At 37.7% G+C, this 22,840-nt stretch overlaps 1 protein-coding gene across 22 annotated transcripts in view; it reads left to right on the plus strand.

Moving 5' to 3' along the window:
* MIA2 (MIA SH3 domain ER export factor 2) overlaps positions 1-22,840 on the plus strand; it is a 117,522-nt gene that overhangs the window by 84,622 nt on the left and 10,060 nt on the right. For 15 of the 22 annotated variants that reach the window (XM_024925458.4, XM_055097531.2, XM_003831761.8 and 12 more), the window contains 3 exons: positions 737-819; positions 2,460-2,588; positions 8,396-8,554. In XM_024925458.4, the coding sequence (XP_024781226.3) occupies positions 737-819; positions 2,460-2,588; positions 8,396-8,554 (371 nt within the window). The remainder of the gene's footprint in view (positions 1-736; positions 820-2,459; positions 2,589-8,395; positions 8,555-22,840) is intronic. The other 7 variants (XM_057299689.2, XM_063596056.1, XM_003831762.7 and 4 more) reach the window with 1 other exon arrangement.

Raw genomic sequence — 22,840 nt, forward strand, 5'->3', positions numbered from 1 at the left:
GCAGGGAAGAATAAGTGCTTTTCTGTGAAGATGATAACAGTCTTCCTAGAGTGTTATAATTTCTTGTCACAATGTACTGTTAACATTATCCAATATTAGTTTTTAGTCCTCTTGCTTGTCTTTTCTAGTCTCAGAAATTAAAATCAAATTATTAAATGTTTTATATCTCATGATTAAGAACTAGAAATAAGATTCTTTTAAAATGTCACATTTGTAGGATAAAAAGTTTACGAGTAAGATAGTAGGACAAATTAATGGGATTTCCAATGTTGTAACTGGAATCATGAGTGTCACGTTACAATGGAAAGCATACATGACTCAAAGCCAGGAACCCTGTGTCTTAATCCAGGCACTTTCATTGTGAATAAATATTTAAACTCCTAGCCTCAGTTTCCTTAGTTGTAAAATGATAGACTGGTTGACCTTGGAGGACTCTTGTATTTCAAAAATTTGGATTCTGTGATATAGTACTCATGGTAGTCTAGTTTTGAAGAAGAAATAAAACAATTGTAAGGCTCCACATAACATCACTGTCTCTAGGGCAGCAAGAAACTGATTACCCTAGTTAATAAGCAGTGGGAGATAAAGATGTTTTGGTCAGAATAATTTTAGAGGATCTGTTTGTTCTGTGTAGATATTGAAATAGTGAAGAGTAGCTTGTAGTTGGTAGAGGCATTTTTTCTTGTGGTGCTTCTCTTGGATAAGTAACTTAGAGATGTTTGTTCTTTATTTGCAGATTAACTGAAACAGAGCTTAAATTTGAACTTTTAGAAAAAGATCCTTATGCACTCGATGTTCCAAATACAGCATTTGGCAGAGGTAGTCTTTTTTTTTTACCCCTCATTTAAAATACATATTTTACATATATATATTGCACATATAGTTTCTATTAGTGTAAGTTAACACTGTTATTTATATAAATATTTTAGATTTTAGAACCAAGGTTATAGACTAAGCTTTCTCATAGACTCACAAGTTTCTAGGTTTTGTTTCCTGTGCAATAATGAAAATTACTGTTGCTTTTATTTCTCAGTGGGATTTTGTAAGATGATACATATTTAGTACCTTGAGCTCCTTGAAAAGCTAGGTGCTTGGCACATAGTAAGGTACTCATTAACAATTTTCTGTGAGATTGAATGAATAAGGAGTGCTTACATGGACTAGCATTGTGACTGTTTATATATTAACTATACTTTGGAATTTGCTTGTTTAATAATTAAAAAATAGTTTCTAATTATTTAAAAGTATCAATTTAAAATGTGGGAAAAACTCAGTCTGAGGTTTGATTGCTTTAATTACCCTCAAGGGAGGACCAATTTTTTTTGTAAGATATATTTAATATTTCTGTCCATTGTTGAGTTAGGGTCTGCAATGATCTCAAACTATTGCAAACAGTTTAAATTTTTTCATAATAATTTTGGTTGAATTGGAATTAAGCTTCTAAGGTAGTGAAAAATCTATATATAGGTAGAATTCCATTTTAATAACCTTGGAAAGTTATAAAAATCACTTTTGAGAGTAAAATTTCATTAAAATGAAAGTCTGTTTCTACATTTAAAAAATATTAGATTATTACGAATTTCAGGTAGTAACAAAGTTTGGATTGGGGTGAAGTATATAGAAGGATTTTTTTTTGTCTGAATCCAACACAAAATTTCAAGAAGGGTAACTAATGCTTTGATCTTTTCTTGTAGCTGGTTTGAATATTATACCAGCTACACTCATGTTTTAAATTTAACATGTTTTAAAAATGTTATTTTGGTGGTTTTTGTTTGTATTTTGTTTTTGATTTTTGACTTTGGAAACAAAACCATTATTTCAGAGTGGTGAAGTTTGTAAAGTGGTAGGTGTCTTGGCTGTATAGATTATAGATAAAGTGATTTAGTTGATAAATTAGTATTTGTAAACTGACTTTTTACTGGTAATGAATCAAAAGTAAATTGTGATCTTGCTTCAGAGTATTTTATGCATTTTTCTCCTCTTCATAATCTGAGCATTATTTAAACAATTCATGGCCCAATACAGCCTGTCTGGCCCTGATTTAAACTGAGTACTTCTGTGTTGCAACTCTCACCAGCTGAAATGTCTGGGTGCATGCATACTGCCAGTAAAAACAAACCAAAAAAAAATCTAACTTTATGCTCCTATAACTCTTAAGATATATCTCCAATATCCTTTGCTTAATATAAATGATTATTTATCATGATCTTTTTATTAATTCCCAGTTCGTTGATGTTTTTATTGCTTAAAGTGTCTATTTGATAGACAAATATTGAAAACACCAGGGTCTGTATTTAATTCTGTTCTATATTAGCAAAATCAAAGGATACATTCAGGACATAGATTAAACTTAAATTGGCAATAGGATGACCTGATGGTAATTGTCGAAATGGGATTCTAACTCTGTAGTGTAGCTAAGTGAAACTATGAATTTAAATATGCTGTTTTAATTATTCCAGAGCATTCCCCATATGGTCCCTCACCATTGGGTTGGCCTTCATCTGAAACAAGAGCTTTTCTCTCTCCTCCAACTTTGTTGGAGGGTCCACTCAGACTCTCACCTTTGCTTCCAGGGGGAGGAGGAAGAGGTATATTGTTTAAACATCTTTATTACTCTAGATTTCTTCCTTCTTTATATTTTCATCTCAACTTACCTTAAAAATGATCTGTAAAATGAACATTTGGAAAATACAGGCATTCCTTGCACTTACTGTAGATAACTTTTATTTGGAAAAGGAGCTCTATGACATCTAATTTTGATGTATTTTTCTCTTAGAAACCGTGCTATATTAGATAACATTTTGATCAAGGACTTGATGTGTATCTTTTTATTTATTTTTCTTTTTAATTTTAATTTTTATTTTTTGAGACGGAGTCTTGATCTTTCACCCAGACTGGAGTGCAGTGGCGCGATCTTGGCTCACTGCAGGCTCCACCTCCCAGGTTCACGCCATTCTCCTGCCTCAGCCTCCCGAGTAGCTGGGACTACAGGCGCCCGCCACCATGCCCGGCTAATTTTTTTTTGTATTTTTAGTAGAGACGGGGTTTCACCATGTTAGCCAGGATGGTCTCGATCTCCTGACCTCGTGATCCACCCTCCTCGGCCTCCCAAAGTGCTGGGATTACAGGCGTGAGCCACCACGCCCGGCCTGATAACGTATCTTTTTAAACCATATTTTTGACTTCTTAAAAACTATATATTACATGATGTAATATAAAATTTTGTAAGACTGTATGAAATATAATAACAGTATAACCTAGCATAAAAATTGTCTATGTGTATGTATATATATGTAATTTTTTTTTTTTTTGGAGACTGTTTTCACTCTTGTTGCTCAGGCTGGAATGCAGTGGCGCGATCTCGGCTCACTGCAACCTCTGCCTCCCAGGTAGCTTGGATTCTCCTGCCTCAGCCTCCCGAGTAGCTGGGATTACAGGCACATGCCACCACACCTGGCTAATTTTTTTTTGTATTTTTAGTAGAAAATACAAAAGGTTGTTTTGCCACATTGGCTGGCCAGGCTGGTCTCGAACTCCTGACCTTAGGTGATCCACCCGCCTCAGCCTCCCAAAGTGCTGGGATTACAAGTGTGAAACACCATAAAATTATATTTTGATGAAGCATTAGAATTTGGAATTAAAAAAATTTACATTAGTATCATGATCTTTTTTTTGTAGAAAATTAGAAAGTGAAATAATCTTTTTATAGACTCAAGGAAATCAGTAGTGCTCTTGTAGGCAGATTTTTGATGGGAACCTTTACTGTGGTCTGCATCATTTGTTAACACACTGGGGGCTGGGCGTGGTGGCTCATGCCTGTAATCCCAGTATTTTGGGAGGCCGACGGGGGCAGATCATGAGGTCAAGAGATCAAGACCATCCTGGCCAACATGGTGAAACCCTGTCTCTACTAAAAATACAGAAATCAGCTGGGTGTGGTGGTGGGCGCCTGTAGTCCCAGCTACTTGGGAGGCTGAAGCAGGAGAATTGCTTGAACCCGGGGGACGGAGATTGCAGTGAGCCGAGACAGTGCCACTGCACTCCAGCCTGGCAACAGAGCGAGACTCCGTCTCAAAAAAAAAAAAAAAAAAAAAAGTACATTGGGAAACCAAGCCACAATTGTCTGCTGTTACCCCCTTATAGGTACCTCAGGCCTAATCATTAGCTATTCTACATTTATCTCATCAGCATCACCCTGGTGTTACAAAAGGCCCTAGTACCTTTGAAAACTCCTGTGTACCTGGAGTTTTCCTTTTTTGATCTCTCACCATACTTTCTTTGTCAAGTTCCTTTAAAGTTTTCTCTTAATTTGTGGCGAAATTCAAAGATATAGGGCCCTATTTATTTCAAAATCAAAAGTCTTACATTTTCAGTTCCAAGTATGTGTTTTATAAGAGCTGATGGCATTCTTCACCAGTGAAACATTCCTACCCTTTGTATCAGTGATTTTAACAGATTGAATTTGAGATAGGAACATAAAGTAATGAATCTAAATAAAAACACCAAATTAAATCCAACAAATCAAAGTTCATATACTCAGATGGATATTACTCATCTAAATAGTATCTCAGGAAGTCTGTGTACTTGTTAGTTGAAGCTGCCATTACTCCAAATATTTTTGGAACTCTTCCTTTGGAATTGCCTTCAAAGAATATGAGAAAATCAACTTACTACTGTATGGTCATGAGATATTCTCCCTTTGCCCATATCCTGTTTGTATCCTCTTTCTCCACCCTCATTTTGCTTCACTTAGAACTGTTGCTGTCCACCTCCCAGTCTCCCCAGTAGATTGGGCCACAGCCTGGGGTCCCTACAGAGCCTCTGCTTGTGTTGATTTTGAACTGGAAGCTCCTAGGGAAAGGGACCGCCCTATAGACTGATACTTAGAGCCTTAGGGAGGCTTTGCATTGAGCACTTCAGGAAAGAGACTGATTTTGACATTGACATGTCTGCTGCAAGCTTATGACTTAGTTCTCTAAGTCCACCCCCACCCCTCCATTTTTTACCTTGGCTTACACTAAGAAATGTATTTTGTATCATGTCATATTGTACGCTAACATAAATATGATTGAAATATAATTGAAACCAGCTACATGAAATAGTACTTACCATTACAGTTTTGATGCTTTCTATTCAGTTTTATCCCGTTTCATTAATTTAATCTTAATTAGCATTATTTTTTAAACTTCACACATCACAAATGAGTAGGAGCTAGCAGTCTGAAAAAACAGTGCCCTAGAAATAAGGGTATAATTGGCTAAACTGCAAATACGAGTCACTGGAAATTGAATTACATAAGTCAAGGATTGCTTGTAGTCAATTGAATATTTGGAATGATTAAAATTTACATTTGATTTCTCCTCTTCTATTTCCTCTCCTATTTAATTTAAAGATACAGTGTGTTTAGATTATCTGCAAGGGTGTTTTACCATTTGTTTAAAAAGCTACACAAGTTCAAGGTAAGTTGTCATCGGGTCTTACAGAGTTGATCCGAACTAAAAGTTTCTATGATCCACCAAAGGAGGATGGAGAGTACCTGTTGTTTTTCCTTACTTTTATTATCTTTTTAATTTGAAGTTTGGATGAGTGGTATATTTGAATAATACTGAGTACAAGTAAAACAATTTCTTCTTAGAGTAAATTGTATGTAACTGGGTTTGAATAGAAAACTTTAACCATTAGAACTTTTAGGTTTGTAATATTCACTGGGTAGTCAGTTGGCCTGTAGCTTTGGTTTTCTGGAAGTAAGCAATCAGGAAGGAAAGCCTTTGAATGTCTCCTTTAAATCTCTGTGCTTCATTCCAGATGAACTCAGCCTAAATGACGACTTGCACATTTTCTGCTTTCCCAGCCTTCTTCTTCTAATGAGCTAATTATTAGGATGAAGAAGTGAGAAGGAAAGATTTGGGGAATTTAATAGAATGTATACTCATAAGGAAAAATGATAGTTTACCTCCTGATGTAAAAGCCAGTTGATCTAATTCTACTAAAGGGAGTAGATGGAAAATTTGTTTTAAAGATTACTATATATTAAATGTGAATGCTTATGCTGATTTGTACAAGTTACCAAGAAAAGTTAAAATTAATTTTGTTCTCTTAAAGGAGGTACTGAAATAGAGTAAGCATTTTTGTTAGACTTCTTTTTTTTAAATTTTTTTTTTGAGATAGAGTCTCACTGTGTTGCCCAGGCTGGAGTGCAGTGGCACGATCTCGGTTCACTGCAACCCCTTCCTCTCAGGTTCAAACGATTCTTGTTTCTTAGCTTCCCGAGTAGCTGGGATTACAGGCACGTGCCACTGTACCTAGCTAATTTTTGTATTTTCAGTAGAGATGGGGTTTCACCATGTTGGCCAGGCTGGTTTCGAACTCCTCACCTCAGGTGATCCGCCCACCTCGGCCTCCCAGAGTGCTAGGATTACAGGCATGAGCCATCACGCTTGGCTATTTTAGTTAGGCTTCTATTGAAAAAAAATTGTTCACTGGGTGCAGTGGCTTACACCTATAATCCTAGTACTTTGGGAGGTCAAGGTGGTGGGATTGTTTGAGCCTAGGAGTTCAAGACCAGCCTGGGCAACATGGCAAAACCCTGTATCTACAAAAAATACAACAATTAACAAAGCGTGGTGGCACATGCCTGTTGTCCCAGCTACTTGTAAGGCTGAGGTGGGAGAATTGCTTGAGCCTAGGAGGCGGAGGTTGCAGTGAGCTGAGAATCGCACCACTGCACTCCAGTCTGGGTAACAGAGTGAGTGAGACCTTGTCTCAAAAAAAAAAATTTTTTTTTAAGCTATTCCTTGAGAATAATAAGCTTTTGTTTTCTGGACAATATAATTTTGAGAAGACCCCCTTTTCCCTCTCAATGACAGATAAATGAGGTATTAATATATTTTATTGAATGTTAAATTTTTTTTTTTTTTTTGAGATGGAGTCTCGCTCTATCCCCCAGACTGGTGTGCAGTGGCGTGATCTTGGCTCACTGCAACCTCCTCCTCCTGAGTTCAAGCCATTCTTCTGCCTCAGCCTCCTGAGTAGCTGGGACTACAGGCGCCTGCCACCATGCCCGGCTAATTTTTTGTATTTTTAGTAGAGATGGGGTTTCACCTTGTTAGCCAGGATGGTCTCGATCTCCTGACCTTGTGATCCGCCTGCCTTGACCTCCCAAAGTGCTGGGATTACAGGTGTGAGCCACCGCGCCTGGCCAAAATTTTTTTATATTTGTCTTTTCCATTTTAGTTGAATATGGGTTTTGTTTATTGTTTTTTTTTGAGATGGAGTCTCACTCTGTCACCCAGGCTGGAGTGCAGTGGCACGATCTTGGCTCACTGCAACCTCCACCTCCTGAGTTCAAGCCATTCTTCTGCCTCAGCCTCCCTGGTAGCTGGGATTACAGGCACCTGCCACCATGCCTGGCTAACTTTTGTACTTTTAGTAGAGACAGGGTTTCACCATGTTGGCCAGGCTTGTCTCAAATTCCTGATCTCAGGTGGTCCACCCTCCTCGACCTCCCAAAGTGCTGGGATTACAGGCGTGGGCCACTGCGTCCAACCCTGTATATGGGTTTTTAATTAAGGTACTATCTTTTCTGTGGTCGTAAGAAGGGAACTTTAAAATTACTCCTGTTTGTAAACGTAAACATACTAGATTTTCTTATCCAAATGAATGTTAGCTCATTTAAAGTGATTATTTCAGCAGTGCTGTTGTTTTTGAAACTATCGTTTTAGACTTGTCTTCGGAACTTATGAATTCTTCTTTTGAATGTGAATTTGATATTTAGAAATCACTAAAAGCCATTTAGTGCCAGTTTATCTGTTGTACATAATGTTTTAAATCAGGCTATTTAAAATCATTTTGGGGCAGAAGTATTTATCTTTTATATCTTCTCATTGACTCGTAACACTATTCAGTGAATTTGGGCAGAAGTAGAGAGTCATGTTTTAACTTCGAGATGCAGTTTTTTACATGGCTCTTAAGTTAAACTGAGTACATTTCCAAAAGAGTTTTTCTGAAAAATACTTTAGTAGCAAAATTAGTAGAATAGATATAGAACTGCTAAGATGACTGTTTTAAAGGAATCATGCTCATTTGGACTATTGATATATTAGTTTAAGCAACAAAATCATTTATGTTTTTTATTTAATCATTTATTATATTTTATATTTATTTTAAATATTTTATATTTATTTTATATTATATTTTTTATTTAATCGGTTCTTATAATTACTTTATAATTATCCTGTTACATCAGGCATAGGAATCATAGCAATTTACTTTCTACACTGTTATTTTTCAGACTTTGTATTTATAATTTATGATTTAACCACTGATTTTATGTGTAAAACAAGTATATAAGACTTTTTAAGATGAAACAGATTTGTATGTTTTTTTCTTTAATTAGGCTCACGAGGCCCAGGGAATCCTCTGGACCATCAGATTACCAATGAAAGAGGAGAATCAAGCTGTGATAGGTTAACCTATCCTCATAGGGCTCCCTCTGACACTGGGTCTCTGTCACCTCCATGGGACCAGGACCGTAGGATGATGTTTCCTCCGCCAGGTATGTAAAGACAATAGTTATTATTTCTCTTTGAAAGGCAGCTGGGATGTGGAATACACAGGAATGGAAGAAGGGAGGAGTATATGTTTGTTCTCTCTTAAGAAAAATCATCGTACATTTTTGAAAACAACAATGATAAATAAACAGAATGATTTGAGATAATTGTTCATATTATAGAAAGCTGTTTTCTCCCTAAATGGAATGTTTTTATTGTTTTTGTTGCTTATAGAGGTAATAATGCATGTTTACTTTAGAAAATCCAAACAACACAGAAATGTGTAAAGAAGTGAAAAATCCCTTTTGTCATCTTAGCGTGTCCTTCCCAGAATTTAGTTGTAGGTATATATCTTTTAGAGATTTTTTTGGGTATACATTTATACACATAGCTGTTCAAATTCTTTTAATCACTCTGTGCAGTTGTACCATTCATCCTCTTTTGTAATTGTCTTTTTTCACTGACCATTTTATCTCACCAAAATAAATATATTTACCAGAAGAGTCACAGCAGAATATCTTGAAATAAGATAATAACTGCCATTCAACAGCTGCATCATCTACATTAGGTGTTTCTCCTAATGCTATCCTCCCCTGGCCCCCCACCCCCAGAGAGGCCCCGGTGTGTGATGTTCCCCTCCCTGTGTCCATATGTTCTCATTGTTCAACTCCCACTTACGAGTGAGAACATGCGGTGTTTGGTTTTCTGTTCCTGTGTTAGTTTGCTGAGAATGATGGTTTCCAGCTTCATCCATGTACCTTGCAAAGGACATGAACTCATTCTTTTTTATGGCTGCCTAGTATTCCATGGTGTGTATGTGCCACATTTTCTTTATGCAGTCTGACATTGATGGGCATTTGGGTTCGTTCCAAGTCTTTACTATCATGAACAGTGCCGCAATAAATATACATGTGCATGTGTCTTTATAGTAGAATGATTTATAATCCTTTGGGTATATACCCAGTAATGGGATGGCTGGGTCAAATGGTATTTCTAGTTCTAGATGCTTGAGGAATCGCCACACTGTCTTCCACAATGGTTGAACTAACTTACACTCCCACTAACAGTGTAAAGCGTTCCTATTTCTTCACATCCTCTGCAGCATCTGTTGTTTCCTGACTTTTTAATGATCACCATTCTGACTGGCGTGAGATGGTATCTCATTGTGGTTTTGATTTGCATTTCTCTAATGACCAGTGATGGTGAGCTTTTTTTCATATGTTTGTTGGCTGCATAAATGTCTTCTTTTGAGAAGTGTCTGTTCATATCCTTTGCCCACTTTTTGTTGGGGTTGTTTGCTTTTTTCTTGTAAATTTAAGTTGCTTGTAGATTGTGGATATTAGCCCTTTGTCAGATGGATAGATTGCAAAAATTTTCTCCCATTCTGTAGGTTGCCTGTTCACTCTGATGGTAGTTTCTTTTGCTGTGCAGAAGCTCTTCAGTTTAATTATATCTCATGTGTCAATTTTGGCTTTTGTTGCCATTGCTTTTGTTGTTTTAGTCATGAAGTCTTTGCCTGTGCCTGTGTCCTGAATGGTATTGCCTAGGTTTTCTTGTAGGGTTTTTATGGTTTTAGTTCTTACATTTAAATCCTTAACCCATCTTGAGTTGATTTTTGTATAAGGTGCAGGGAAGGGGTCCAGTTTCAGTTCTCTGCATAAAGCTAGCCATTTCTCCCAATGCAATTTATTAAATAGGGAATCCTTTCCCCATTGGTTGTTTTTGTCAGGTTTGTCAAAGATCAGTTGGTTGTAGATGTGTTATTTCTGAGGCCTCTGTTTTGTTCCATTGTTCTATATGTCTGTTTTTGTACCAGTACCATGCTGTTTTGGTTACTGTAGCCTTGTAGTATAGCTTGAAGTCAGGTGGTGTGATGTCTCCAGCTTTGTATTTTTTGCTTAGGATTGTCTTGGATATATGGGCTCTTTTTTGCTTCTATATGAAATTTAAAGTAGTTTTTTCTAATTCTTTGAAGAAAGTCAGTGGTAGCTTGATGGGAATAGCATTGAATCTATAAATTACTTTGGGTAGTATGGCCATTTTCACGATATTGATTCTTCATATCCATGAGCATGGAATGTTTCTTCTTTTGTTTGTGTCCTCTCTTATTTCCTTGAGCAGTGGTTTGTAGTTCTCCTTGAAGAGGTCCTTCACATCCTTTGTAAGTTGTATTCCTAGATATTTTATTCTCTTTGTAGTAATTGCGAATGGGAGTTTGGTCATGATTTGGCTCTCTGTTATTGGTATATAGGAATGCTTGTGATTTTTGCACATTGATTTTGTATCCTGAGACTTTGCTGAAGTTGCTTATTAGCTTAAGGAGTGTTTGGGCTGAGATGATGGGGTTTTCTAAATACACAATCATGTCATCTGCAAACAGAGACAACTTGACTTCCTCTCTTCCTATATGAATACCCTTTATTTATTTCTCTTGCCTGATTGCCCTGGCCAGAACTTCCAATACTATGTTGAATAGAGGTGGTGAGAGAGGGCATCCTTGTCTTGTGCTGGTTTTCAAAGGGAATTCTTCCAGCTTTTGCCCATTCAGTATGATATTGCCTGTGAGTTTGTCATAAATAGCTCTTATTATTTTGAGATATGTTCCATCACTACCTAGTTTATTGAGTTTTTTTTTTTAGCATGAAGGGGTGTTGGATTTTATCAAAGGCATTTTCTCCATCTATTGAGATAATCATGTGGTTTTTGTCATTGGTTCTGTTTATGTGATGAATTACGTTTACTAATTTGCATATGTTGAACCAGCCTTGCATCCCAGGGATGAAGCCGACTTGATCGTGGTGGGTAAGCTTTTTAATGTGCTGCTTGATTTGGTTTGCCAGTATTTTATTGAGGATTTTTGCATCAATGTTCATCAGAGATATTGGCCTGAAATTTTCTTTTTTTGTTGTGTCTCTGCCAGGTTTTGGTATCAGGATGATGCTGACCTCATAAAATGAGCTAGGGAGGATTCCCTCTTTTCTGTTGATTGGAATAGTTTCAGAAGGAATGGTACCAGCTCCTCCTTGTACCTCTGGTAGAATTCGGCTGTGAATCCATCTGGTCCTGGACTTTTTTGGTTGGTAGGCAATTAATTACTACGTCAATTTCAGAACTTGTTACTGATCTATTCAGGAATTTGACTTCTTCCTGGTTTAGTCTTGTGAGGGTGTGTGTGTCCAGGAATTTATCCATTTCTTCTAGATTTTCTAGTTTGTTCACATGGAGTTCTTTATAGTATTCTCTGATGGTAGTTTGTGTTTCTGTGGGATCAGTGGCGATATCCCCTTTATCACTTTTCCTTGCATCTATTTGATTCTTCTCTCTTTTCTTCCTTATTAGTCTGGCTAGTGGTCTATTTATTTTGTTAATCTTTTCAGAACACCAGCTCATGGATTTTTTGAAGGGTTTTTTGTGTCTTTATCTCCTTCAGTTCTGCCCTCATCTTAGTTATTTCTTGTCTTCTGCTAGCTTTTTACTTTGTTTGCTCTTACTTCTGTAGTTCTTTTAATTGTGATGTTTGGGTGTTGATTTTAGATTTTTCCCGCTTGATCTCCTGTGGGCATTTTAGTGCTGTAAATTTCCCTCTAAACCCTGCTTTAGCTGTGTCCCAGAGATTCTGGTATGTTGTGTCTTTGTTCTCATTGGTTTCAAATAACTTATTTATTTCTGCCTTAATTTTGTTATTTACCTAGTAGTCATTCAGGAGCAGGTTGTTCAGTTTCCATGTAGCTGTGCGGTTTTGAGTGAGTTTCTTAATCCTGAGTTCTTATTTGATTGCACTGTGGTGTGAGAGACTGTTATGATTTCCATCCTTTTGCATTTGCTGAGGAGTGTTTTACTTCCAATTATGTGGTCGATTTTAGAATAAGTGCTATGTGGCACTGAGAAAAATGTATATTTTGTTGATTTGGGGTGGAGAGTTCTGTAGATGTCTATTAGGTCCGCTTGGTCCAGAGCTGAATTCAAGTCCTGAATATTGTTAATTTTCTGTCTTGTTGATCTGTCTAATATTGACAGTGGGGTGTCAAAGTCTCCCACTATTATTGTGTGGGAGTCTAAGTCTCTGTAGGTCTCTAAGAACTTGCTTTATGAATCTGCATGCTCATGTATTGGGTGCATATATAATTAGGGTAGTTAGCTCTTGGTGTTGCATTGATCCCTTTACCATTATGTAATGCCCTTCTTTGACTTTTTGATCTTTGTTGGTTTCAAGTCTGTTTTATCAGAGACTAGGATTGCAACCCTGCTTTTTTTTGCTTTCCATTTGCTTGGTAAATCTTCCTCCATCCCTTTATTTTGAGCCTATGTGTGTCTATGCACGTGAGATGGGTCTCCTGAATACAGTACACCGATGGGTCTTGACTCTTTATCCAATTTGCCATTCTCTGTCTTTTAATTGGGGCATTTAGCCCATTTACATTTAAGGTTAATATTGTTATGTGTGAATTTGATCCTGTTATTATGATGCTAGCTGGTTATTTTGCCCATTAGTTGATGCAGTTTCTTCATCACGTTGATGGTCTTTTACGTTTTGGTGTGTTTTTGCAGTGGCTGGTACCGGTTTTTCCCTTCCATATTTAGTGCTTCCTTCAGGAGCCCTTGTAAGGCAGGCCTGGTGGTGCCAAAATCCCTAAGCATTTGCTTTTCTGTAAAGGATTTTATTTTTCCTTTACTTATAAAGCTTAGTTTGGCTGGATATGAAATTCTGGGTTGAAAATTCTTTAAGAATATTGCATATTGGCCCCCATTCTCTTCTGGCTTGTAGGGTTTCTGCAGAGAGATCCGCTGTTAGTCTGATGGGCTTCCCTTTGTGGTTAACCTGACCTTTCTCTCTGGCTGCCCTTAACGTTTTTTCCTTCATTTCAATGTTGGTGAATCTGACGATTATGTATCTTGGGGTTGTTCTTCTAGAAGAGTGTCTTTGTATTTCGTGAATTTGAATGTTGGCCTATCTTGCTAGGTTGGGGAAGTTCTCCTGGCTAATATCCTGAAGAGAGTTTTCCAACTTGATTCCATTCTCCCGATCACTTTCAGGTACACCAATCAAATATAGGTTTGGTCTTTTCACATAGCCCCATATTTCTTGGAGGCTTTGTTCATTCCATTTTATTCTTTTTTCTCTAATCTTGTCTTCACGCTTTATTTTAGTAAGTTGATGTTCAATCTCTGATATCCTTTCTTCCGATTGATCAATTTGGCTATATTGATACTTGTGTATGCTTCATGAAGTTCTCGTGTTGTGTTTTTTGGCTGCATCAGGTCATTTATGTTCTTCTCTAAATTGGTTTTTCTAGTTTGCAATTCCTCTAACCTTTTATCAATGTTCTTAGCTTCCTTGCATTAGGTTAGAATATGCTCCTTTAGCTTGGCGGAGTTTATTACTCACCTTCCGAAGCCTACTTCTGTCCGTTTGTCGAACTCATTGTCTGTCCAGTTTTGTTCCCTTGCTGGTAAGGAGTTGTGATCCTTTGAAAGACGAGGCATCCTGGTTTTTGGAATTTTTAGCCTTTTTGCCTGGTTTTTCCTCATCTTCCTGGATTTATTTACCATTGGTCTTTGCTGTTGGTGACCTTCGGATGGAGTTTTTGCGTGGTCCTTCACGGCACAGTCCCTCACGGCTTCTCTTGGCTAGGGGAGGAAATTTCCTGAACGCTTGTGCTTCCCAGGTGAGGTGACGCCCACCCTGCTTCTGCTTGCAGTCCGTGGACTGCACCCGCTCTCTAACCAGTCCCAATGAGATGAACCAGGTACCTCAGTTGGAAATGAAGACATCACCCGCCTTCTGCTTTGGCCTCACTGGGAGCTGAAGACCGGAGCTGTTCCTATTTGGACGTCTTGCCTGGGAATCAACAATTTCTTGTGATCTATCTTCAGGTTTACTGACTCTTTCCTTGTCATCTCCATTCTGCTATTAAGCTTATCTAGTAAAAGTTTTATTTTAGATATATTTTTCAGGTCTAAAATTACCATTTGGTTCCTTTTTATAATTTGATTTATCTGCTGAGTTTTTTGTCTTATTATTCATTATAAGCATTTTTTTTAAACCATTGAGTATATTAGTTTTATAATAACTGCTTTAAAGTCATTGTATGGTAATTCTAACATCAGGGTCATCTTGAGGTTGGCCTCTAGTGATGATATTTTCCCTTAAGGATGGGTCACATTCTCTTTCTTGATGAGTTTGTGTTGGATACTAGACATTGTGGCAATTCTGGATTCTATTCTATTCCTCTAAGAGTGTTACTGGTCTTGCTGTAGAAGACTGTTAACTTGGATGGGCTCAGACTGCAGCCTTTTCCCTTCTGTGGTGGGTAACAGCTCAAATATTAGTTCAGTTATTTTTGCCTTAGCTGAAAACTGCTTAAATTTGCCATACACATGTGTTGCTCTGGAGTCAGCCATAGACTTGGGCAGAGATTGTACCCAGAATATTGGGCTCTACCTTTGCGGCTTTCTCCTTTCTAGGATATCCCAATCCCATTGCCTCAGGCTTGGGCTCTGTGTACTTGTTCTTCAGGCAAGAAAGTTTTATCGAGTTTTGACTGCTGTGTGCTGCAACTCACTGTGGTCTTCCATCAGGCTAAAACATAAAAATGGAAAACTCACCCCATACCTGGTTGTTACTCCTTTCTTCTTCCAAGCTCTCTCTTCTTTTCTAAGTCCTCCTGCTTTTGTTGATGCTTAAGCGCTTCAGGCAGTTATTTTTTTGCATATTGTCTGGAGTTTATAGTTATGTGTAGGAGAGTCAGTCTGAATTTACTCTACCATACTAGAAATGGAACCTGGTCTCCGTACTTTTCAATAATTTGTGAGCTTCTAAATTGATACCTTCATAGAAGAGATATGGTCCATTCTACAGAGTATCTCCAAATAATGAACCTGATCCCTTTGGTTTGACAGAGGGCCAACCTGTGTCAACTATAATCTCAATGTCATAGACAAGGGTAATTCTGCAGACACAGTAAAGGAATTTTCAGTATTGTTCCAAAATTTATGATGAGTGAGAAGGGCTAAATGACTCCTGAGGCTCTAGCATGAATTAGAGTAATGCTGATAAATGTATTTCTCAGTTAGCTTCATTCCTACCTAAAGTTAAAAAATATTCTATGTTTGCTCTTGGTATATTGGTACATGCCATTTAAATAGTCACTGAACAGGCCGGGTGTGGTGGCTCACGCCTGTGATCCCAGCACTTTGGGAGGCCAAGGCAGGTGGATCACCTGAGGCCAGGAGTTCAAGACCAGCCTGGCTAACATGGCAAAACCCTGTTCCTACAAAAAATACAAAAATTAGCTGGGTGTGGTGGCAGGCGCCTGTAATCTCAGCTACTCGGGAGGCTGAGGCAGGAGAATTGCTTGAACCTGGGAGACAGAGGTTGCAGTGAGCCGAGATTGCGCCACTGCACTCTAGTCTGGCGACAGAGAGAGACTCTGTCTCAAAAAAAAATAAAAAAATTGTCACTGAACAGATTTCAGGGTTCTTTTCTTTTATGTTGTGTTTCAGTTAACGAAATGATAATGAATGAGGGGACTTAGGCTTTTTTTTTTTGAAGTGGAGTTTCACCTTTGTCATCCAGGCTGGGGTGCAATGGTGCCATCTCAGCTCACTGCAACCTCTGCCTCCCGGGTTCAAGCGATTCTCCTGCCTCAGCCTCCCGAGTACGCGGGATTACAGGGCATGTGCCACCATGCCCAGCTAATATTTGTATTTTTAGTAGAGACGGGGTTTCACCATGTTGGCCAGGCTTGTCTCGAACTCCTGACCTCAGGTGATCCACCTGCCTTGGCCTCCCAAAGTGCTGTGATTACAGGTGTGAGCCACCACGCCCAGCCTAGGCTTTTTAAACCTTATCATTGCTATTACTTTTTTGTGTAACCTTGAGCAATAAATTTTACCTGTCATGGTTTTCTCTCTTTCAAAATATGGTCTTCTGGCTGGGTGCAGTGGCTCATGCCTGTAATCCTAGCACGTTGGGAGGATGAGGTAGGAGGATTGCTTGAGGCCAGGAGTTCTGGAGCAAGCTGGCCAAAATAGTGAGATTCTGTCTCCACAAAAAAACAAACAAAATAGTGACTTCTGTAAAACAGAGATGGTGATGTTCTAAAGTAATCTGCCTCTCTTTTATGTAAGGTTGACTTATTGGGACTCATGAAGAGTCCTTCTCACTAATAATTGTCTTTAAGATTTTTCTTAAATTTTAAAATATTTTAGTTTAAAATACTTATGTTAAAAAATATGACAACTAAAATAACTAAGTTTCTGAAGAATATGGATTCTGCATTTGAGATTATCTGTCATTTAGTCTGTTAGGCATAATTTATAAAATGTATATATTTTCTTAATATGTTTCTACTTGGAAGAAGTGTTTTAGATTTCCATTGACTTAAGATGAGTTAGCAGAAATGATTTTAAATAGTTCCATATTTAGAAGGAATCATTTATTTTTGCACCGTTAAATACTTTGAAAAAGGAGAAAACTTTACTTAGCTTATATAGTCAGAAAAAACTGCTCTAACTTATCTCTTTTCTCATGTGCCCTACTCCAGACATTCTTTTAAAAAATATTTTAATAATGTTATCTTTTATTTGAGATTCACAGGGTACATGTGCAGGTTTGTTACATGGGTATATTGCATGATACTGAGGTTTGGGGCGTGACTGAATTCATCACCCAGAAAGTGAGCATAGTACCCACAGTTTTTCAGCCCTTGCCTCCCTTTGTCTCTCCTCGCTCTACTCTGGTAGTCCCCAGTGTCTCTTGTTATCATCTTTATATCCATGTGTACCCAGTGTTTAGCTACCAGTTACAAGTAAGAATGTGTTAGTTTTATGTTTCTGCATTAATTCACTTAGGATAATGGCTTCCAGCTGCATCCATGTTGTTGCAAAGGACATAATTTTATTCTTTCTTATGGCTGTGTAGTATTCTGTGGTGTATATGTACTGCATTTTCTTTATCCAGTCCACCGTTGGTGGGTATCTGGGTTGATTTCATGTCTTTGCTGTTGTGAATAGTGTTACGATAAACATGAGTGCTTGTGCCTTTTTTGTAGAACGACTTAGTTTCTTTTGGATATATACCCAGTAATGGGATTGCTGGGTCAAATGGTAGTTCTGTTTTAAGTTCTTTGAGAAATCTTCAAACTGATTTCCACAGTGGCCTAATAATTTACATTCCCTCCAACAGTGTATAAGCATTCCCTTTTCTCTACAACCTTGGCAACATCTGTTATTTTGACTTTTTAATAGTAGCCATTCTGACTAATGTGAGGTGGAATCTCATTGTGGTTTTGATCCAAACATTCTTATTACTTAAAGGTTTTATTAGCAAGTATACACCTAGTTTCTTCAAGTAATCAACACTTTATTCTCATTATTTTCAGTAGCAGACTCAATCTTATAAACTAATAAGGATTTTAAAACTTTTAAGTTTTCTTTTAAAACTCTGCGGAATATAAATGGTTATTAAAGGTTAGTACACAAATTTGGCTAACTTATTAGGAAAGAGCTAATTCTGCCGAAGCATAGTATGTGTACAAAGTTTTGTACAGTGTTGAACAGTCTACAATGTATCTGTTCATCTAACATTCTTATATGTGCTTTTAATTAGTTTGCATGTTTAGAACAAGACTGGCTTAGGTGAAAAAGCATTTGGACTGGAAATCAAGAAATTTGCTTTCTGGTTTTCACTCCTTTATCTTTTAGTGTGATTTTAAAAATCTATTAAAATTTTTTTTTAGAAACAGTTTCTCACTTTGTCACCCAGCTAGAGTGCTGTGGTGTGATTATAGCTCACTGTAGCCTTGAACTCCTGATCTCAAGCAATCCTCCCCTCTCAGCCTCCCAAGTAACTGGGACTGTAGGCACATGCCACAATGCCTGGGTAATTTTTATTTTATTTTAAATTGTTTTTGGAGACAGGGTTTTGCTGTGTTACCCAGTCTGGTGTCAAACTCTTGGCCTCAAGTGGTCCTCCCTCCTCAGCCTCCTGAATAGTGGGGGATTACAGGCACGAGCCATCGTGCCTGGCTTTTAGTGTGATTTTTAAAACTTGTTTCATTTCTTTGGACCTTATATATTATATAGTGACATAACCATATAAGTCCATAAGAAACTCATTCGAATATAATAGTATAAGTAGGTGGAAAGTAAAAGGATAGAAAAGATACACCATGCAAACATTAATCGAAAGAAAATGAGGTCAAGAAGATACAGCAAATGTTAAATGTGTGTATGCCAACAGCAGCTACAAAGTATGGGAAACAAAAAGTGATAGCACTGAGAGGAACAAAGACAAATCCAGTTATAATTGGAGACTTTAACACCCCTCTCTCGGCAATTGATGGAACAACTGAAGAGAAAATTCAGCAAGTATATAGAAGAACTAAACAGTGCCCTCAACCAACAAGACCTAATTGACATTTATAGAACAAGTTACCCAACAGCAGCAGAATACACGTGCTTTTCAAGTAGCAGTGGAACATTTTACAAGACAGATTGTATCCTGGGCCATAAAACAAACCTCAACACATTTAAAAGAAGTGAAATAATATACAGTATGTTCTTTGATCACAATGGAATCAAACTATAAATAATAAACTATTGATACATGCAACAATTTGGATGTATCTCAGTGGTTGAGTGAAGAAAACCAGTCTCAAAAGTTTACATACTGTGTTATTCCATGTATATAACATTCTTTTTTTTTTTTGAGATGGAGTCTCACTCTGTCACCCAGGCTGGAGTGCTGTGGTGTAATCTCGGCTCACTGCAACCTCTGCCTCCTGGGTTCAAACTGTCCTTCAGCCTCAGCCTCCCGAGTAGCTGGGACTTCAGGCACACACCACCATGCCCGGCCAGGCTAATTTTAAAATTTTTAGTAAAGACAGGGTTTTGCCATTTTAGCCAGGCTGGTCTCGAACTTCTGACCTCAAGTGATCCACCCACCTCGGCCTCCCAAAGTGCTGGGATTACAGGCTTGAGCCCCTGTGCCCAGCCATATATAACATTCTTGAAATGACGGTATAGAAACAGAAAACAGATTGGTGGATGCAAGAGTTTGAGACAGTAGTGGGGAGGGGAGTGGATATGACTATAAAGGGGTGGCACGAGGGCGATGTTTTTGGTGGTACAATAATTCTGTATCTTGAGAGTGGTAGTGATTACATAAATCTACATATGCTGTAAAATGTCATAGAACTAGACACGAGTTGTACCAATGTCAGTTTTCTGGCTGTTACAATACACTATAGTTATGAAAGACGTAAACATTGAGTAAAGGGTGTGCAGGATCTCTCTGTAGTATTTTTGCATCTTTCTGTGAATCTGTTTTAAAATAAAAAAGTAAAAATCTTATTGTATATCATACACATACAGGGAAGTACAAATATTAAGCATATAATGTGATTTTTTTTCACAATTTGAGCACAGTGATATAACTAACATTCAGATAAAGGGATAGTTTTCAGTTTGGTTTTTCATAAGTTTAATTAGAAAACTTATTTATAATTTTAGCAGAAAAAATGTTCTTGAATAATGTAAGTGAGTTGATAATATTCACATATCATATAGTAATCACAATTAAAATTTTAACAGAAATATGTCCTGGGGATAACCAGTTCATTATAAATTCTTTATAAATACTAACCTGCAACAAAAATTTATCAATGTGACTTACCTTGCTCAGCGCTTCAGTTGTTAAGAAAAAACACAAAAGTGTTTTCATATTTAGAATGAGAATATTACAGATCATAGAGACTTGGTAAGAAAGTAGTTTAAATTGTCCAGGTAATTCTTTTGCCAGGGTTAACTGTAACAAAGGTGATTCTCATAAAAACTTTAAAGTTGTGTGTGTTGGCTTGTTTTGTCTTCACTTTTAGAAATGAAAGTGAGGTATCATAATTTATTAAGTAGATAATGTCACTATCCTGTAGATCAGCAGTCCCTAACCTTTTTGGCATCAGGGACTGGTTTCATGGAGCCCAGTTTTTCCATGGAGGTTGCAGGGAGGAGGATGGTTTCGGGATGAAAGTGTTCACTTCAGATCATCAGGCATTAGTTAGATTCTCATAAGGAATGCACAAGCTAGATCCCTCACATGCGCAGTTCACAGTAGGGTTTGCGCTCCTATGAGAATAGAATGCCTCAGCTGACAGGAGGTGGAGCTTAGGTGGTAATGCTCGCTTGCCCTCCTCACCTCCTGCTGTGCAAACAGTTCCTAACAGCCCACGGAAAGGTACTGGCCCGCAGCCCAGGGGTTAGGGACCCCTGCTGTAGATGACTACATACATTTATTTATTTATTTCCCTGTCTTATGGTGCTGATTGATAACTACTTCTACTGTAGCTCAGGTTGGGATATATAGTTTGAAAATTGTTGGCATATATTTAGATAGAGAGATACAGTGGGTTAGTAGCTTTCCCAAGGAGAAGGAGTTAAAATGTTAACTCTGTATTTTTTGTTCTAAATATATTTTTAGGATCTATGTGCTATAGTTTGTTTCATTTTTACAAGAATTTCTACTGAACATCTTATTCAAGATGTTGGGATAAAAAAGGATAAATTATTAAAAAGGTGTAGTTATGTATTTCAACGATGAGTTAATATAATGAAATGAATGTAATACTGAAACAGATGTTTTTCTACAACAGCTCTGTCCAATAGAGCTTTCTGTAATAATAGAAATGTTTTATATCTGTACTGTCCAGTACAGTAGCCACTAGGCACATGTGGCTAGTAAATACCTAACGTGTCTAGTACAACTTGAGAAACAGAATTTTTCATCTTATTGAATTTTAATTGTCAGTTAAAGTTTATTTAATTTTCTTTATTATTTTGTTTTGTTTTGAGACAGAATCTCACTCTGTCATCCAGGCTGGAGTGCAGTGGCATGAACACAGCTTACTACAGCCTCGACCTCCTGGGCTCAACTGATCCTCTGCTTTAGCCTCCCAAGTGGCTGGGACTATAGGCATGCACCACTAATGCCTAATTTTTAAATTTTCTGTAGAGATGGGGCCTCACTATGTTGCCCAGGCAGGTTTCGAAATCCTTGGCTCAAGCAATCCTCCCACCTTGGCCTCCCAAAGTGCTGGGATTACAGACGTGAGCCACCACGCCCTCCTTCGTACCTTTTTGAGCTTTAGTATTCCTAGTTTTCATTGTTTAAAAGAACAAGGAGTGTGTATGTGGTTTCTCCTTATTTTTGTTGGTGCTTATCTTTTACTGATTGGGATAATATATTTTATGTAAGCATAGCAAAGAGACTAAGCAACCATACCTTGGTGGTGTAATCATGAGTTAAGTGTGGTTGCTAGCCTGGCATGTTTAAAAACTCTTTTTCTTAAAGAGCTGAACAAATAAGAGACATATAGTGTACAGCTAAATTGATGAGAACAGTTTTGACTCTTTCCTTGGGAAACAAAAGTGTGCTAAGCAGATCAAAATACCTTGGATAGATTTGAATGCATAGGCGTAGATTTTTACTTCACTGACTCTGATTCATAGACGTTTATGCTGACCATTGTCCTACATTCTGAACAGTTTTTTCAGACAAGACTGATTTAGTAGAATTATAGTTTGTCTTAAGGCTCATTTTGATCTCTTTGATGAAAACCTGTGGTCTTCCCAAACTTAATAAGGTGTTCTAAAGTCGTGGTATATATGCTTTTATCCTCTCAGAGGATGATATTTACTTAAAGTTGTTCCTAAATTTTAGGCTACCACTTTTTTAGGAATATATATATCTTAATAACTTATGTCTTATATAATGATCCTTTATAAATTCTAATGATTATTCAGTTGATAAATTGCCACTATATGTGTTTTTATAAACTTTAAAAATCTGTGTTTAATTTGTCAGTCTTCCTGAAGAGACTAGGTTGTGGAGAGATTAAGATACAGGGACAAATGTAAACAACTTTTTGAAAAATTTCGCTTTGAATGAAAAAGAGATGGTAGCTGGAGGGAGAGGTGTTTTGGTTTTTAAAGATGGATAATATTGGCTGGGCATGGTGGCTTACGCTTGTAATCCCAGCATTTTGGGAAGCTGAGGCGGGCAGATCGCCTGAGGTCAGAAGTTCAAGACCAGCCTGGCCAACATGGTGAAACTCCGTCTCTACTAAAAATACAAAAATTAGCCGGGTGTGGTGGCACGCGCCTGTAGTCCCAGCTGCTCGGGAGCCTGAGGCAGGAGAATTGCTTGACCCTGGGAGGGAGAGGTTACAGTGAGCCGAGACCACACCATTGCACTCCAGCCTGGGCAACAGAGTGAGACTCCCTCTCAAAAATAA

Source organism: Pan paniscus, chromosome 15 (genome assembly GCF_029289425.2).
Source record: "Pan paniscus chromosome 15, NHGRI_mPanPan1-v2.0_pri, whole genome shotgun sequence".
In the NCBI taxonomy this organism is placed as follows: Eukaryota; Metazoa; Chordata; class Mammalia; order Primates; family Hominidae; genus Pan; species Pan paniscus.